The sequence below is a fragment of the Sceloporus undulatus genome, chromosome 1 (assembly GCF_019175285.1).
Source record: "Sceloporus undulatus isolate JIND9_A2432 ecotype Alabama chromosome 1, SceUnd_v1.1, whole genome shotgun sequence".
Lineage (NCBI taxonomy): Eukaryota > Metazoa > Chordata > Lepidosauria > Squamata > Phrynosomatidae > Sceloporus > Sceloporus undulatus.
In genome coordinates, this window is record NC_056522.1 from 320,175,352 (window position 1) to 320,195,091 (window position 19,740).

General features: G+C 40.1%; 2 protein-coding genes across 5 annotated transcripts in view; one reads left to right on the plus strand and one right to left on the minus strand.

Annotated features, from left to right (window-relative positions):
* LTK (leukocyte receptor tyrosine kinase) overlaps window positions 1–9,823 on the plus strand; it is a 168,589-nt gene extending 158,766 nt beyond the window's left edge. For all 4 annotated transcript variants that reach the window (XM_042445371.1, XM_042445373.1, XM_042445372.1 and 1 more), the window contains exons 26-29: window positions 340–441; window positions 3,703–3,837; window positions 6,417–6,507; window positions 7,740–9,823. In XM_042445371.1, the coding sequence (XP_042301305.1) occupies window positions 340–441; window positions 3,703–3,837; window positions 6,417–6,507; window positions 7,740–8,513 (1,102 nt within the window). In that variant the 3' untranslated portion in view covers window positions 8,514–9,823. The remainder of the gene's footprint in view (window positions 1–339; window positions 442–3,702; window positions 3,838–6,416; window positions 6,508–7,739) is intronic.
* A 5,234-nt stretch (window positions 9,824–15,057) lies between these two features.
* ITPKA (inositol-trisphosphate 3-kinase A) overlaps window positions 15,058–19,740 on the minus strand; it is an 80,005-nt gene continuing 75,322 nt past the window's right edge. The window contains exon 7 of the mRNA XM_042455473.1: window positions 15,058–18,979. Within this exon, the coding sequence (XP_042311407.1) occupies window positions 18,776–18,979 (204 nt within the window). The 3' untranslated portion in view covers window positions 15,058–18,775. The remainder of the gene's footprint in view (window positions 18,980–19,740) is intronic.

Sequence of the window (19,740 nt, forward strand, 5' to 3'; positions counted from 1 at the left end):
CTCTATGAAGGAAATTTCTATTCCTCCTTTTCTGAACACAGATATGAAACTGTTTGTTTTAATTGCATTTCTGGAGGGACAGAAGTCAGAATGTGACTGCTGTTGATTATGTTGTTGTGTGCCTTCAAGTCATTTCTGACTTACTGTGACCCTAAGACAAAGCTATCATGGGGCTTTCTTGGCAAGATTTGTTCAGAGGAGGTTTGCCATTGCCTTCTCCGGAGGCTGAGAGCATGTGACTTGCCCAAGGTCACCAAGTGGGTTTCATAGCCAAGCAGAGAATCAAACCCTGGTCTACACATTCATTACAAAGTATCATTTTCCCTTGGGCCTTACTAGGGCAAGCTATTATCGCAAAGGAGGACGAGCCATGCTTCCCGTCAAGTGGATGCCTCCAGAGGCATTCCTGGAAGGTATCTTCACCTCCAAGACTGACACCTGGTAAGTGCCTTTAACAGCACAACCCTGTGCATAATTGCTCAGAAGTACATCACTCTGAGTGAGACACACTCCCACATATATGTATAAGCTAGGGGTGGGCAACTGTGACCATGGTGTGAGTCACGTTTCTGCCCTAGGCATGCTCTGGAGGATGCACAAAGTGCCAGAAATCCCTACCCCAACAGTCTCCTTCTGCTTTTGTAAAAGAAGTGTTTTTAAATGTTAAACAGCACAGGGTGGGGGTAACCACCTATTCTCAAAATTAATCTTTGCTCTCAGAGGCTTCCCTTTTACCCGAGAAAGGGCTGTTTGGGAAATTTTGAAAGGCTGAGGAACACAAAACTACTTTGTGGACACACACAGCCACAAGAATGAACTTTTTTTTTCTGCTGGGGTAGAGGATTATAGCCTGTTGTGCAAACTGTACATGGCTTTCTGTTCAGTTTTACAGTTTGCAATAAAGCATTTTATGCACTCTTGTGCCAAATATTTTAATCGTTTAGTAAATTTAGTATTTAAAAACTGATTACGTAGAAGTAAAGTTGCAGTGACCCGAAGGATAATAGTGAACATGCTGAGCATGCACTTAAGTGAAGAAATGCTGTGATGTGGGCCAGTTTTCTGAACCACAGATATGAATAGGGCTGAAGCATCATACACCTGTGAAACATGTGCCATCTTCTGTTTTTTAAAAACAAAAAGTAAATTTTGTGAGTTCATAGCAAAAATAAAAATAAACAGGAAAAATACAGGAGAACAGCAATTTGATAATGGTGCCTTGTAGGGTTCGGGGAGGGGGGGAATACCACTAGTAACAATTTTAGAATGCCAAGGAATTAAACTTGTTGATTAGTCCCATTGAATCAACCACTGAATGATGAATCAACACATAGGTAAATCACACTGATTCAATGAATCTACTCTAGGTGAGCCTAACCATAGGATTCAGGGCCTTGTGTTCAAGCAGAGGATGCAAATAGCATACATGGTTGCTGATAAGAATCATTGTTGAAACCGTTATGTTTTATTTTCTTTGTTGCCCTTGGTTCTTTTCATCTTTGGAGACAGCCATAGCTCAGTGGTAGAGTATATGCTTTGCATGTAAAATTCCCAGGCGTAATCTTTGACATCTTCCAGCTATATACTTCTCTCTGGAGTCTGTGCAAACAATACCAAGCTAGATAACCTTGTGGCATTTTTTTTCTGACTTGGTGCCCTTGAGGAGTTTTCTACTGCAAATCCCATCACTGTGGACTGTTGGACGTGCTGGGTGGGGCTGGTAGGAATTCTGATTTTAATAATCTGAAGGGCAGCAGGTTGGGGGAAAGCTGGCCTATGGTTTGACTTGAAATAGGGCAGCTCCCTGTTAAGGTTGATCCACTGAATTTCAAAACAGTGGCAGCCTTATTTTGAAGTGCTAAGTTGTTGCTGAGGAAACCGTATTTAACCAGCTTCTTCTCCATGAACCCTGGCTTGGAATTTCAGATGAGTATTTCAACACCACTCTGAAGTCAATGGACTTGGGAAGAGCTATGCCCAAATCAGACCAAAGATGTATATATGTAGTCCAACAGTGGCAAACCAAATGCCTTTGGGAAGCCCATAAGCAGGAAAAGGTCCTTCCATTTGTTTTTCCTGAATTTCTCCCCATTCATATTTGATGACCTCTGGCTTCTAGAACTGTGAAAGAGAGAAACAAATTTTCCCCTGTATACTATCTGTACACCATGCATAATTTTATGTACTTTTGTCATGTTCCTACTTGTCAGTTTCTGAAGCCAAACGTCTCACCCCTAATAATGTGACTTTTCTTCACAGGAGAGTTGCTAGCCCTTAACCAAATGTTTGACCCCTTTGTAGAGTGGTTTGAGAAATTTGGGCATTACTTGACCTGCATCTTTCCTTTAATAAAACGGTGGTCCCACCCTCATTTGTGTTTATCTGGGTTTCACTAATCATGAAGGAGAAAAAGAAAGAAAGAAAGAAAGAAAGAAAGAAAGAAAGAAAGAAATGGGGCACTAGAGCGGGCAATATACTTGATATAGAATCATAAAGTTGGAAGAGACCCTAAGGGCCATCAAGTCCAACACCCTGCCATGCAGGAACTCATAATCACAGCACCTCCGACAGATGGTCATCCAGCCTCTGTTTAAAGACAGCCTCCGAAGAGGGAGTGTGTTCCACTGTTGGACAAGCTCTTGCTGTCAGGAAGTTCTTCCTAATGTTGAGGTGAAATTTCTTTTCCTATAGCTTCCATCCATTGTTCCAGGTCCTATTCTCTGGAGCAGCAGAAAACAAGCTTACTCCATCTTTCAAATATTTAAACAAGGCTATCATATCACCTCTTAACTTTCTCTTCTCTTAAAGATTAAGATTCCATTAGACCCTCTTATATTTTTGTTGAACATGACGCATAAACGAAAAACTGGGAAAAATAAAGAACGTACAGTATTGTATATGATTACTGTGGCAAGGATAGTATATGCAAAGCTCTGGAAACAAGAAGCCACCCCATCGGAAGAAGAATGGTTTGTAAAATTGTGAGAAGCTATGGATATGGATATATTAACATCAGCAATGAAAGATCTAAATAGAAAAGATGTGGAGGAAGATTGGAATTGTCTTAGCAAATACAGTATTACAAAAGGTTGGAGATTCGATTAGAATGAGAGAGAGAAATTGAATTTAAAGGAGTATTAATAAGAATCATATGGTAGATATATGGGGAAAGATATATAACCCTTCTCTTTATTTGGGTAATATTGTAAAAAGAAAGCTGGGGGAAAATATTGTTGTTGTTGTTATTATTATTATTATTATTATTATTGGAGCATTATTTTAGGAAGAGGAAAAATGATAATGGAAAATAGAATTAAAAGATAAATGTAAAAAGGTGTCCATACTTGGGAAAGGAAGATTCAAAACTATATCAATGGAAACATATAGAACTAGCTCTATGTTTTTAATGTTTTTGTCATGTGTATCACGTTATGTAATATAAATGTTTTGTGTTTAACTTTGTCTTTGTAAATAAAAAAATAAAAAAAACCCTCTTCTCCAGGCAAAACATACCCAGATACCTAAGTTGCTCCTCATAGGGCATGGTTTCCTGACTTTTCACCATTTTGGTCACCCTCCTCTGAACATCCTCCAGCTTGTCAACATCCTTTTTGAATTATGGTGCCCAGAAAGTGATAGAAAGAATAGCTATTGATGTGTCAACCAAAGACTAATGAGCTGCCTTTCCTGTTTCTGTGCTAGGTCCTTTGGAGTGTTGCTGTGGGAGATCTTCTCCTTGGGCTACATGCCTTATCCCTGCAAAACCAACCAGGAAGTACTAGAATTTGTCACCAGTGGTGGACGAATGGATCCCCCAAAGAATTGTCCAGGCCCTGTGTGAGTACAGTTACATTATTTATTTTTTTAAAGGATGAAAGGCCAGGTAGTATTTAAAGTAGCAATAGTCCCCATCAGAAAGAAAACATTGTGTTGCCTTTAGATAGTATGTGATTCTGTGCGCTGAGCTTTGTTTTTTAAAAAATCTGGGGATTCATAAATGTTGAATTTACCACCTACATATGTTGCAGAAGTTGTTTGCTAGTTTACCACCTACATATGTTGCAGAAGTTGCATGTTAGTTTGCAGAGCATGGGGAAAGGGGAAACAGCCTTCTTTTCCTTTTAATAGCATTCTTGTTTTATGAGGAATTTGGGAAGGTAAAATAAGGAAGACTGGTTCCTACTTTCAGCTGCTCAGAGAGTTCTGTCCTCCATTTATTATTATTATTATTATTATTATTATTATTATTATTATTATTATACTTTATTTCTATAGCGCTGTAATTATACACAGCGCTGTACAAAGTTTATTTAAAGTTGCATATTTTACTTGTTTGTTGTCCACCTTTCGACCAACAGGCAATTTGCCCGCTATAAGAGGGTTTATATCATTTTTGTCTCTTTGCCCTCAGAATAAGGGCCAGAATCCTACTAGAGATTTACATACGCATGAAATCCTGTCTCAATTCTCCTGCAAACTCCATTTACTGGGAAGCAGCTATTGTGATCAACTGAGGTCTGTTCCCCTCTCAGTTGGGAAGGAACTGACCAATGGTCCTACCTCCTCTCATGAGCAGAAGCAGGACCTATCACATTTCCCCTTTGCACCAGAGATTATTCATGTGGAATGCCCTGTCTCTAACTCAGTGAACACTCTTCATGAATGAAACCAGAAAGAATTTATTGAAAACAATCAGCACAGTAGCACATCCTTTGCCAGATTTAAGTTAGCAAGCTAAGTTTCACTTCCATGCTCCTTCCAGATCCACCTCCCTCCTCCCTCTTCCCATTCCATTTCCATGGAGAGCTAGGGCCTCTATGACTGTGGTTCACACACAACAATCCCACATAGCTATTTATCCCCCTCCCCTCAGACCCAGACTCTCAACATGGCTATAGCATGGCTAAGCAGACCTCTTTAACATGGCAGAGGGAACTATGTGGGGCAACTTTGACATGTATAAGGGTGGGTGGGATTGTCAGCTGCTTTCCCAATTGACAGAGAAACAAACCCCCTTCAACTTCATGATTGTTTCCCAGTCAGTGGAGACTGGAGGACTTTCATGGTCCTTACATAGAACCTATGAATATGAAAAAGTGAGTAACCATAGGTTAAGCATTCATAACTTCCCAATAGGGTTCCAGTCATCATCATTATCATCATCATCATCATCATCATCATCATCATCATCCTTTATTTTTACTCACATAAACACATAATACAGTATTAAACACATAATACAGTTTTAAAATTATATGAAACCCTTAAAATATCATATAAAACTGATACATATCAAAAATATTCAGTGTAGACTTTAAAATTCATAATTTAAAAATCATCTGGATAATCCTGCTGGAAGAGACTGGTCTTTAATGTTACTGTAAACTCAGACAATGTATGCAGCTTTCAAATTTCTTCCAGCAGGTCATTCCACACTCTGGGGGCAGCTAAAGAAACTGTCCTCTCAGTAACAGTTGCCAACCTAGTCTTGGCTGACTGAAGTGAGTGTCTCCCAGAGGACCTGAGTGTATGGGGTGGATTATATGTGAGGAGATAGTTCTGTAGGTAATATGAACTTAAACCACACAGGGCAACAACCAACACTTGGTACCTGGTCTGGAAACTGATTAACAGCCAGTGTAATATGACCGAGGTGTGTACCAGTAGCCAATCTGATTGCTGTTTTGAACTAACTGAAATTTCCAAACTTGGTACAGAGGTGGCCCAATGTATAGCGCATTGCAGAAGTCCAACCTTGAGGTTATCAGCACATGCACTACCATCTTTAGATCCTACAGCTCTAGTTTGGTGAAGCACTAGAGCATTGTGGATGAGAATTCTAAAAAAAAAAAAAAAAAAAAACTAGGAAGGGCAACAGAGAAAGCTGATAGCAGGCATTCCTGGCTATCACATCTATCTAGGCTGTAATTTGGAGCAACAGATCCAGATACATCCCCAGGATGCAAACACTGCCTTTCACGGGGAGTAACCCTATCCAGTATTGGTTGACACACCTCCAAACCCAGGTTAGGACCCTTGAAAGTACTTCTGCTTTACCTGGTCTGAAGACCTCATTTACTTTTTTCAGGACCTTGTTAATGCTACAATTCCACTTTAACTTCCATGACTGCATCCTGTGGAATCCTGGCTATATAATTTGGTGAAGCACTAGAGCATTGTGGCTGAGAATTCTAAAAAAAAAACCTCTCCTAAAACTTCAAATTCCAGGATTCCATGGGATGTTGCCAGAACAGTTAAAGTGAAATCATAGTGCAACAATTGCATACTGTGAAATGACTCCTTAAACACATTTTCATTAAAAAAAACACTGTTCTTCTCAGAAGAAAGGGAAATGTAATTAGGAGATTTACAAACCTCATCTTTCTGATGCTGATAATTTTAATTTTCCCTGAAAGTTATCGGATTATGACACAGTGTTGGCAGCACAGCCCTGAGTACCGACCCAATTTCTCTACCATTCTGGAAAGAATAAAGTACTGCACACAGGTAAGGGAATTTCTTATCAAATATAGTAGTCTTTTATTTGGCACAGTGTTGGGCATCCAAAAACTCTGTGCACTATGATGGTCCACTGAACTGTAACAGAGAACTATGTCCTTCCTTTTCAAGGCAAGAAATTCCTTCAGAAAGCCCAGGGACTTTTTATCTGCACTCAGTAAAGCAAGTGACTGTAGCCCAAAGGAAAAATCAGCTCCCTTCATCATCAGGAAAATGAAGGTTAACTACAGGTTGGGTGGAAGTCTCAGGTTCTCAATAAACCACAGAGAGAGAGAGAGGCCCAGTTTGGTGGCTGCAGCTTCCCTCCGGAGGAAAAACAGGTGCCAGCAGGCTGTCATTTTTCAGTGATCTGTACTGTGCCAGAGAGAGATAAAAGCAGAGTATTATTTGGCTTTTAAAATCCTATGAAATTCATGGGGTCTGTGTAAATTGACAGGTAACTTGAAAGCACATACAGAACAATCAGTGCAAAAAAAAAAAAAAGGCTTGTCATCAGCCTCAGTGTGCTGATGTTCTTGCTTAGTTATTTTCGTAGTGAAAAAGTAGCTACGGGCAACATGGTTACACATGCTCATTTTTTAATTTATAAAATACAATGGGCTGAATCCAGTGAGTCCCAACTAGAGAAGAACTATTACATGAATGAAATGTATAAAAGTTTATTTTCTATAATAAAATTGTGCATATGCCCAAATAAATGAGTTCTGCAGCAGAAAGAAACTCCATATTATTTACTGTAGATGTTTTGGTGCCCAGATTTACATGATTTAAAAAAATGTGAAATGACACCAGTTCAGAACCATTCTTTTAAAAAAAGAAAGAAAAAACAGGGTTGGCAAGTGAGTTTTTGATGCTGTTTTTGCCCTAACATTCAAGAAATGCAGAAGCAGTTATAAAGTCTGCAATGGCAGTAGGAAGATGAGAATTGTTATTTGTGTGCTTCACAATGAAATTATACACGTGGCCTTCTAAAGGCCATAAAACTATTAGGTCCAAGGTATGGAATTACCAATCTACAGTACTGCAGCCAAGGGGAGGGGAACATTAATCACATACAGATGCATCACAGTCACATCTCCAAGCCTTACCAGTTGTTTATAGTGTGTCTTTTTAATTTAAAAATGCACTGCAGCTGCAGGTAACCTCTAGATCTTTCCTGTATACCTGTAAACACAATCTGAAAGGATTTGGGAAATCATACAAATTTGCTTGTTTTTCAGGATCCTGATGTGATCAATACAGAGCTGCCCATTGAATGCAGCCCAACACCAGATGATGAAGGAAGCACTGTATTGCATCCAAATAGTTCAACTGGCATGGTTCCTTTGCTGGGTATCCCTACCTGTGCACCTCAGATGAATCCCAGAACATTAGAAGACCATAATTCAGGGAACAAATATGGGCAATGCCCACAAGAGCTGCTAGTGGAGAACCTTGGTAACTGGACAGGCAGAGGACCTGGCCTGCCTGGCCTCAGTGATTCCAGCAATGTGGCTTGGGCTGAGTCAACCCTAAACCAGAAACTGGATTCAGCCAACACAAATCAGCCAACGCAGATGTTGAAGAACAAAACCAAAAATCTTTGGAATCCAACATATGGGTCCTGGGTCCTGGAAAGCATTTGCCAGCCCAGCTCCAAACTCAATCCAACACAGGAACGTGAAGATTCTGGGTTTGATGGGAACTGCAGTTCCTCCCCTAGTTCTCGGGCATCACCTTCATCTCCAAGCCAGAGCCATTCTCCTCATATTGATATTGGTGGGATTGAACTGGTGAAGCTACAGAATTTCCCCTGTGGCAATGTGAATTATGCTTATGATGATCTCTGCTTTGAAACAAATCGACCTTCATCTTTAGCAGCAGAGTCAGCCATGGTCTTGAGGAGTGCCAGTCTGCATAGAGAAGACAAACTTTTCTCTAAACCAGAGAAGACCTCTAGAGAGAGAGACTCTGGCCTATCCTTGTCTGATGATCTGAGTGTCACACCTGTGTAAGAGGGGATGCTCTTCCAAAGAATCAGGCCTTCGCTCTGGGAGTGAGTATGTCTGCAAGAGCAATTAAAATGCCTGGTTTTTGTTGTCTCTCTCCTTCCTGCCTTCCAACATTTCCCTCTGTTGACCATGTTCAAGAAACAAATGGATTAATGTTGTCTTGCTCTGGCTGCCAGCACTATAAATGCATAATGACATACATAAAAATTATAAAAGTGGTGCCAGACTATTAAGCAGTCACCAGCAGTTACAGAGCATAATGAGGTCCATGTTACAGTCTAATGGTCTATGGAAAGCAGCTACACCCAATCCAGTGAAAAATTAGCCCTACCATGAATTAGAGTTGGTTAGAATTAGCAAAACCATGGGCTACTGCTGTAGGCCAATGGACTTCAAAATACTTTCCAGCTGATTCTTCACTAAGTCTGATTTACAGGGTAGAAAATAAAATCTACTGGGTTTGCATTGGACACAATGGCTGAAAGCTATAAGTAACAACAAGGAATGGCCAGTATATTCACAATGAAAAGTGGCCAAAGTTGGAGGAAGACACAGAAAGTATTTGTGTTCTTCATAAAGCATTAAAAACTTAGAAAACTAAACTTTCTTTATTTTAAAGAGCAGGTAAAATGGATACCATCTTTTTTCATTACTGAATGCTGATTTGCACCACAGTCTAGTTCATTTTTCAAAGCCTGACCCTGGAGGTCTCAGGAGTTACCTGTCATTGTACCTTGAACTGGACCTTTTCTTTTAATAGACTACATAGAAGGAACTGTTTCTTTAAAAAATCACTCAGTAGTAATTCACACTCTTATAGCAACAGGTTTTGTAAACCGAAGATTCAGGATGCAACACACACACACACACACACACACACACACACACACATATATATATATAAACTGAAAGTTGTTCTATGGTGAAATGTGACAAAGGCCATTACTTGAAGCAGGAACATTTTGATTTTTAGATACCCTCTGGCTGAATAAGTAAAGGCTGTTAATTATTCTTGTCATTACCTAACATCTGCCAGGCATGTCTAATAGATACTTACTATTGGCATGGCAAGCTGAGGAGTACATGATACACTTCAGAACATAAACAGAGCTCCTTAAAAGAGAATCATTATAAAAAGCCACAGTATCTCACAAGTAATTTCAGGGATATCCCCCCCCCCCCCTTTAAAAATATCACTATAAGGCATCCCTCATGGATCCAGGATCGTTAATTGCAGGGAAGTATCATAGAGCCAGCAGTAGCTTTGGAATGTCTTGTAATCTAGGTTCATGTGTCTCACATACCTTGAAAGTAGGTAGTGTTTTGTCAAATGTAGGATGTCCTTCATATGGACAGTTTGAGAGATGTGTAGGAATTTGACTCAAGTGATTTAGAGCAAAAGTCTTCTCACTGAAGAACACAAGCTTGGGTCTTTTAGACAAAAGACCCAAGGTGGATCCAGCATGTGCCTTTTGCATACACTTGGTCATGAATGGGCCAAGATCTGCTTTGGGTGCACATTTCTGATGTTGCTGGAGGATAAGGCTGGTGGTGAAAAAGCAGAGAATCAAAGAGCAGGGGGTAAATCCTCTTTATGTCACACCAGCAAAAAAAAAAAGTTATTTACTGCCAGGTTTCTCTGTAGATAGAAGCCTGTTTCCATATGTTCATATGTTTATGTGACACATCAGCAGGTCCTACAGAATGATCACTAGACTCAGTGTTGCTTGTTCTGAAAGCATAAAAAGAAGGCATGAGTCTTGTGTTATCGTCAAGACTAACACATTTACCTCAATTTTCATGCATCTAAAGAAATGGGCTGTAGTCTACAAATGCTTATGATAAAATAATGATGGTTGATCTTAAAGACTACCTTCTTTTTATATTGAAACAGACTAACGTGGGTGTGTCTGAAAATAAACACATCTGCAAAATGGAACTTATACTGAGAATCACATTCACACAGAAAAGTACACACCATTATTACAAAATGAAACTGGGGAATCGTAAAAGGCTTTGCAAGTGCTTGCTGCAATATAGTGCTTTCCCCCTATGCTTAAACTGTCCCACCCCCTAGCAAGAAAGACATGTTTCATAATAGAATTCTCATTCATACAATCAACACATGGAAGCAGGTATTTCATACCCCTAAGAGAGCCCTATTATCACTTCACCGATTAACCTTATTAGAATGAAATCTTGGTTTCCTTGATCTTCTCTCTCACATATCCTATGTGAACAATATTCCCGTTGACCCAGACACTAGGCCATTTTGGTTACAACCTTAAGCACGTTCAGTGCACAGTTCTACGGTCCCTGGAAAGGTATCCTATTGTAAATTATCCACCCCAGCAGATCTGCCCTCACACAAGCTTTCCCACTGTAGACATGGAAACCTTTGCCATGGGTGTGCCAATGGTGGACACAGCATATTTAGAGGAGTTCTAATTGGGCCGGGTCCCAAGCTTTCATCTTCCTGCAACATATACTTTTAATGATGGGAGGAGGGATACCAGACCCTGGGACCAATGTGACAGGTAAGTGGAAGGAAGAGTCAGGCGCAAAATGGAAAATGCCACTTTCCACTCTTGTGTTCTACTGGTCTGAGCTAACAAAACCTTTGCACTTAGCCGTTTCTCCCCTTCGATGTTCCTTATGTCTGTATAGGATTGGCTTGTTAAAGAAAATGAGATCCACTGGAGCCAGTAGGACTGAACATTGATACTGTAAGGTTTCTACTACAGGGATATTCAGATTTTCAATTCAAGAGACTTAGGGTTTGTTTGTTTGTTTCTTTAAAAAAAAGCTTTGTTGTACCTGTTTTATATGAACTGTTCTACAACTACAGGTGGGGGAATCTTCACTGTATGTTCCAATTGTTCTCTCATGGGTGGTTCTCAGTCATTCCATCCAGCTCATTTCAGATTCTGACTGCCTTACAGTTTGGTATAAAGTACCAATATGCATACATGTATTTGTGTACCATTGTCACTGTACAGATGTAAAGATCTTACACCACCTCACTGACACACTCAGCTTTGAATCAAGTCCAAATACAGTTGGCCCTCCTTATCCACAGACTTTTTATCCATAGATTCAAGCATCCATGGCTTGAAAATATGTTTTAAAAAAGTATAAATTCCAAATAGCAAACCTTGATCTTGCCATTTGATATAAGGGACACCGTTTTGCTATGCTATTGTATTTAATGGGACATGAGCATCCATGGATTTTGTTATCCACTGGAGATTCTGGAACAAAACCCCAGAGGATAACAAGGACCTACTGTATATCAAATTAATAAAATAGGATTACAGTCACATGTTGGTTCAGTGTGGAGGTGAGATGGTATTAAACTGCTCAAGTAGTGGGCACTCCTGAAGCTCAGCTTTACACCCTTGCATTTCTTAGTAATGCTGAATTATTAAGAATCATTTTCAAACATACTTAGTTTTAATACCATTGTTTTGGCAAGATCAGGCCTTGGCATAGGTAGCTCCCAATGTTTTCATGTTATAGCTATGTAATTTAAGCTGATAGCTTTTGTAAAACACATTTTAGAGCAGAGGCTTGATAACAAAATGTATATTACAATAATATGGAGTTTGAATTGTTGGGCTTCCCCTGATGCATTTTCGTCTAACAACAACTTGGTTTCCACAACATCCCTGCAGACCATTTCTCTTTCTCCTAATTTTCCTTCTCTCTTTCATATGCCAGGGAAGTATAACAAGGGGGGGGTTCTTGGGGTCCGGACCCCCCCTTTATTAGAAAATGAATGGTGTGTGCTGCTGCACCATCGCACCCCAAGCCCCATTATATGGTGGCCATTGTCTGGACCCCCCCCCTTCCTAAAATCTTAGCTACGTCCCTGCATATGCCCTATGTCGTTCTCTCAAAAAGTACTTTATATCAACACCACTGAATCCATCATCCTCTTCTAGTTTAAAAACTGCCCCCTTTCAATTTGGCTGTGATCAATCCATTTTCTCTTTACCCTTTCTGCAGTAGCACAGAGAAACCAGACACTTTACCATGATAAGGCTAAGAGAGATCTCAGCATCTTCACTGTTTTGTACTTACATGAATTGCTTTCAAGCTGTGTTTACCCTATAGCAACAGTACTTGCCATCTTGCCCTTTGGGATCACTGTTAAGTGCGTGAATAATAAGCCTGCTTCTATGCAATTTCAATTCAGACAAGATGTATACTGTACTTCTATATTTACAATGCTGAAATAAATACATCCTAACACAGCTGTTCAGTCTTTTCTGTTGACATCTAAATGTCTGGGGAAATAAGGGGAAGGGGATGCCATCTCTGTTCTTTTATTCTTTAAAAAAAGTAACTATTAATCCACTTCTTATTTTTGGAGAATGGGTAATGCATTCTCTGTCTTTGTCACACAAGAATGTTAGGTTTTGCCCTTGGTACTCGTGTTAGATTTTAGGCTGGAAACCATTTTTTAAAGCTAAAGGTAGTCTGGAAGTGGCATTAGTTCCTTCTGCATCTTCCAGCCCTCCCTATTCTATTGCCCTCCAGCTTTGTTGGGAAATAGTTCCCAGAATCCCCTCACCCATGATTCTGGAAGTTGTGGCTCAGCATAGCTTCTGGATGCTAGATTATTTCTCTTATATCATTGTCATCTGTGGTAAACAGATTTTGCATGTTTTGAAAATAATATGAAGTTCACACACTCTCAGCCTCAGAGGATGGCAATGGTAACCCCCCCCCCCCCGAAGAAACCTGCCAAGAAAACCCCATGATTGGTTTGCCTTAGAGTCATCATAAGTTGGAAATGACTTGAAGCCACACAACAATGCCCACTATAAAGCTGTAATTCCACCTTGAAACAATCTTCGGCTATCTGGAATAAGAAGCCCTCTCTCCCAAAACTGTCTGGATGTAACGCAGTTATTTATGAATAATGGTATTGATTCCCCTGCAATGCTTGGAGAAGGGTAGACTCGTTTTGCTTCTGAAAGATGCACAGAACTGAGGCAGAGTAAATCCTTGAAGGAGCTGCAATAGTATATTATTTTCCAGCATGCCTCTTAGTTTTATCTTAAACTAAAGGGAATACAGTACAACAGTTTTTGTCTCTGATCTCTTCTGGAATTGCTCAAACACTGAATGACAATTACATTTTACCATAAAAAGGATGAGCCCTCAGACTTACTTGGGGGAACTATTACAGACTGTGGTGGTGCTGCAGGAATCTGGAGGCCGCCATTTTCTCCCTGCTCACTCAGCTTCTTCTTGCAAGGCTCCCATGTGCCATTCATGTGCCAAGGAGAGGTAGCATATTGGCTTGGGTAAGCAGTGTGCATTTCAGGTGACAGCCTGAGAAATTCCGTTTTCTCTCAGGTCCGCTTGGAAAATGTATTAGAAGTATCCTGCTCTGCAAGACATTCTGATTTCAACTGCCCACCCTCCCAGCATTTCTGGTGTACATCACTGTGGTCCACAATTTGCTTTCAGACTTGTTAAAGCATGTATGGTGATCTGTAACCCTATTCACTATTATTTTGTCACAACTTTGGAAACAGTGTGTCATGGGGCTAGATCCTGTTGTGGGAAAAGTTGGACCTTACGGCTCATTGTTCCATCATTTCATGGGATGAAATTTCATTAGGGAACTTTAGGGATAGAGATTTACAGGTAATGCCCACTTCAGGGCGGACATGTATCACCCACAGGTAGCACAGAACCACACGGTAGTTGTACAGCTGAGTGGCTTCTCAGTTGCTGACTCCTGCTTCAAGTCAGAAGTCCAGTATGTGGTGAATGCTCTGGATCATTTGGTTATGGGATTTTGGATCTTTGACTCATACCATTCCAACCTATACAGCTCTAACCAAACTCCTGTTGCATGGCATGTGTTAGTTCTTGGCCTTTCTTTAGCTGGCTCCAGCCTCTCACCAATAGTCCTGCAATGACTGCTTTGCCCCTCCACTATTAGGTTTTCATAAAGTGCTGACAGATGTTCCTATCACTAAAAAAAGCACATTATTATTGCTTAACAGTAATTCTTGCAGCCTTATCCATCAGATCTCTACACTCCCTTTAGTCCAGATGTGTTGGTGGCCATTCAGTTTGCCAATACAGCACAAAGCTTTGCCATAAAACAGCTTGGTTGTTTGGTAACAAAGGAAAGTATGGCCTATATGAGGTGCATTACCTTACATATTTTCAATGCTCATTAAAATACAAAGAATATCCATGCGGTTGAGGCTGAAAATTACCAGGATCACAAATGGGTGGAAGGGAAAATTCAACCATGACATTCCCTGCTGCAAATTTGAGGAAACTTCATTATCTGGATCTGATATTCTAATTGGAGCAAATCCTTGACTGGTGCCAGGGATTATATATAGAGATGCATGCTCACACCCATGCGGCTACTATTTGTATTTTTTTAAGTGCATGAATTTAATATTTTGTCTACTTTGGCTCTCATCTGTGATCACTGAAGAAAACAAAAGAAGGAGGGATTATATGCCAAAGGGACAAGTATCTCCGTAAGAAAAACTGAATTGACATCTGGTTTCAGTGAAATTTTTATTCAATTGGAACTACCAAACTTCTTAACCAATACAGTTAGGATGCAAGAAATAGTATATTATTTTCAGTGTAGTGTTCAGAGCAATATCCTCTACAAGTGAGACAAGGCTTTTCATCTGATTTGTAGTAACAAAAGTAGAGTTGTAGCCAAAGTCAACTCAACCATTTCAAGCATGATTCTCCGTCACTGAAATGTAATTCATGGAATTAAACAAAGATCAGGCTTTTCATATTTTTGTCCCTAAAGATAAAAAGTGTACCCACTATTTATGGACTAAAATTCCACAATTTTATATCCTCTAGGATAGGAGGAGGCAGCCCAGTACTCTTCCAAAGTTTTGGACTACAACTCACACCCCAGCCAGCATACCTATGGATTGTGAGAATTGTAGTTCAAAACGTTCAGGATGCTAGGTAGCTTAGCCATGCTTTAGAGCAGAAATGGGGAATGAGACCCTGCAGTCATTGGTGGATGCATCTCCCATCAGTGCTACCCCGACATACCAAATGGTAAGGGACTACAGGAGTTGCAGTTTCCACAAGAACCAGAGGGCCACATAATCTCCATGTAGTACATGTGGTTACAAACCCATCATAGCTATGTAAGGTTCTTTATAGTTCTATTATACTGCCCTTTAAGCATGAATCCTATTTATTTGTCCCAACTAAAGTCGACCAACTGAAACAATGGCTGATGAGAGAGTCAACACATAGTTAAGTCCTTGTTCAAGCAGTCTCTTTCAACTGTGTGTTGCAGCCTCCTAAAGTCTGGCATCAGGAAATGACACATCTTTCCATCTGAGCATCAAACCAGGGGAGAGTCATAGCCCTCTGCCCAGTCTCAGCCAACTCTTCTGCAGCCTATGCAGAGGCAGCAACAAAGACAGTTGTTGCTGCAACTGCTGAAATTAGTTTTGTGACAAACTCTGCTATAACTGAACTAAACAAATGGCACTATACAGGATGGCCAATTCTGAACAACTTAATAAGGAACAACTTAAAGAAGAGAATTGAGAGGTGACATGATATACCACTTTTAAAAACATGAAAGGATATCATGTAGAAGAAGAAGGTTTTGTTTTGTTTTGCTGCGCCAGAGACTAGAACACCAGCCAGTAGATTCAAATCATAAAAAGAGATACACCTAGATTTCATCTTCTAAGAACTGTTTGACAGTTGAGTAGACTACCTTGGAGGGCTGTGGATTCTCCCTTTTTGGAGATCTTTAAATAGAGGTTAGGTGGGCATCTTTCAGGAGTACTGTAATTGTGTATTTAGGTTTTGGACTGGATGGCCTTTGCAGACTCTTCCTATTCTAAGGACACTTCCTATTCTATGATTCTCTGATGCCAATGATCTAATGAGATCTAATGAGAGGTACGGGAATCATATGGCCCTCCAGATGTTGGACTACAATTCCCATCAATCCTAGCAAGCATGACCAATGGTGAGGAATGCTAGCTATTTCAGTTCCTCAGCACCTGAATGGCCACACAATATCTACCCTAGTCTAATACAGGAATGGGGGTGAGGTGAGAAAATGTTTTTATTTTAATCACCTGCATTTAAACAATTAAAAAGATGCATGCTAAAAGAATGATATATGATAGGGATCTCGAAGTCCTGCAGCACTGGCAAGATAATGCAAAACTACCCAGGTCACTAAAGCAGAATCAGCATGAGATGCGGCCAAAGAGCCATGGAGTTCATCATAATGGCTGCTCTCTCCCTCTAATGCAGCTTTGCCATGGAGACCATTAAGAACTTCAGGTGTTCACATATGGTCATTAATAGTGCAAATGTTTCATTATTCACATAATTATTCAAACTTTATGGCTAGGGTACTACACACAAGAAAATGTGTACTGAAAAATCAATCCATGATGCTTTTTGCTTAATGTGACTTAAAGTCTTTCTACATCATAGAAGAAAACAATGAAAGTTACAATATTTTCTGTCACTTTCACAACTGGTTTGTTGCTGCTAAAATAACTGATTGCCGTAGTAATATCACATTCAACATACACTAAATGGATCTTAATATCCCCAATGTCTGTCTCTACGAACATAACTATTCCTTTTTTATCTGCTGATATACTCATGTAGAAGTGGCAAGTCTGGAATGAATCAGACGTAGCGCAATCTTACCACCAAGCAACAAGACTGGGGTTTTGATTCCTAGGGTATGAAACATTTCAGTGTCAACTACATGCATCAGTACTGCCTTCGTTTATTCAATACAGCTAGTAAGATATTATTTGTCAGTTGTTCAGACATTCATATGCAATGCCAGCTAGCAAGAAGTTATTTCTGGGCCAGCACAAACATCTCTAAAATTGTTGTAGGCCACTTTCAAAGCACACTGGTGCTTCCTCCTTGGAATGTGCTGTGTTTCTTGCATAATGCAATTAAAATGTCTGACCAGATATAACAAGAGTCACAGAAGAGGATGCAAAATCAGATACAGGCCTAATTTTCCTGTTTTTAGCATTCGTATGGTATGTCAACCAATAGTATAGAATTACCCAGGTTGCTATATTGCAAAGGGGATGGACACTCAAACCAAATCTGAGCTCATAATAAAAAGCCACACCTTTTGCATGATTTTCTTTAGACTGCAGTCCTGGTTTGTGGGCAAGACTACAGGCTAGATTTGCATAACACATTTTTGAACAGGGATTGTTTCTGCAAAAGGCAAGCTGCACAATGTTTTTGCAAGGACTGAAGTAATAAAAAAACTATGCAAGGGAGGAAAAGGGAGACACAACAGGTTGGGAGAGAAGGAAATACTGGGAAGGATAGGGAAGCAAGAAGAGGACAAGGATGTAAGTGCCCTTTAATTGTACAGTGCATAAAAGCCATTAATCCACTACTAGAAACCCAAATGCACTAGATCCGGTCTGATTTTGGAAGTTAAGTGGAGTCAGCCCTAATTAGTACTTGGATGGGAGACCACAAATGAATACCAGGTGCTATAGACTAGTATTTTAGAGGAAAGAACTGGCAAAACCAGTTCTTGAGTATTTCTTGCCTAAGAAAACCCCATGAAATTTATGAGGTCACCATAAGTCAACAGGCAACTGGAAGGCATACCCCCCCACACACACAGAAGCCCAAAGTGCCTTTTGGTTTCTAAAGCTCCAGCAGCATTTTGTGTACTTTCAAGCTTTTTTGCTGCACTGTTGTAGTAATAAACAAATTATTATTGGTATTATTTTAAATGAAAGCTTGAACGCTATACATTTTACAATGTCCCAAGGGAATGCCTGGAAAATGAATATCCCTACATATGATGTGTAAGCACTAGGAAAGAGGCCTGTCTAATACTTTTTAAAATAACTCCTCCAGAGGAGAACTCTAGTCTTTTTCATCCCACGTGCTGCAAGCAACATTTGTTCCAAGTTGCTATAATGCAATCCAGAATGATTTGAATCATGATTGAACCAATTACTTGGTCCTGATCCAATATCTAAATATTCAAGATTCATTCTGTTGTTCCATAAATCTTAATTCAGCTGGTAGCATTCCAGATTACTACAAGATGGCTCTGCATTTCTAGCTCATTCTGCAGGAGCCTCCTAGGTCCTGATGTCCTCAGAGTATGGTAAGTTTTAAAAGGCTTTACCTCTAACAGAGGGATTGATTGTGAAAAGAAATTAAAATGTAAGAATCAGTCCCGTCACAACTTGAACAAGTTCTTCTCATCTCTCCAGGATACTTGCTAAGATATCAATCAAATTGTCCAGTCCAAATAAGTATCCATCCTCCCGGTTTCCTTCTTCCCATGTAATCCTGTGATCAAGAGTCTGGCCATCTGAGAGAAGGGTAGTTTTTCCAAAATCAATGAGCCATATGTTGGCATGCCCACTATCATCATGCACAAATAGCAGTGAACTTCCAATTACCTATAAAGAGAAGGAGAGAGAAATACCTGTTTGATATGTAAGAAGTTACTGCTTCTGTTGCTGGCTCTACCTTCCATAAACTTAATACACCAGTGGTTTATAATTACAGAAGAATGGGTTAGTGACTTCTCTGTATAACAAAACTTCTACAACTGATCTACAGGTTTTCTGCGTAAGAAATACTCCCCTTTCTTGCCAAGTTTGTTTATCAGGCTTGACTTCTGGGATTGTGGGACTTAATACTATGCAAATGGATGCCTGGCAAGAGTAGTTTATGCATGTGCAAGTCCCATTTTGGATAGGGCGCAGAACACTATTCACTTGCCTTGCACTCCATTGAGAAACCTCCCACTACCAAGGAGCTGTCAACCCCAAGAGGGAACCCTGGCCCTGTCACACACTTGTAGAGAGGGAGGAAAGAGGACAACCAATTTAGACCACAAAAATCTGGCTGTTCTGAGCTCCTGGAGGAAAGAAAAGCAAGTGCATTCCACTTGGGAGTGCATTCTCATTTCTCCCCTGCTCTCCCGAACCAAGTTGCTTCTCTGTACTTTGAACCATCACCTGTCATCTCTCCTGTCCCCACAAGCACACAACAGCAACAGAAATGCTTCCTGAGGCTTTACATTTGCCAGGCAGTGGGGAGGACACAGAGCTGCAGGCTACAGGCATATGTAGGATCTTGGCCACAGTCTACACAGTAGGTTTCTGCTAGCCATTAGATTCACTTTCAGCTACAAGACTGGAAAAATAAAATACAT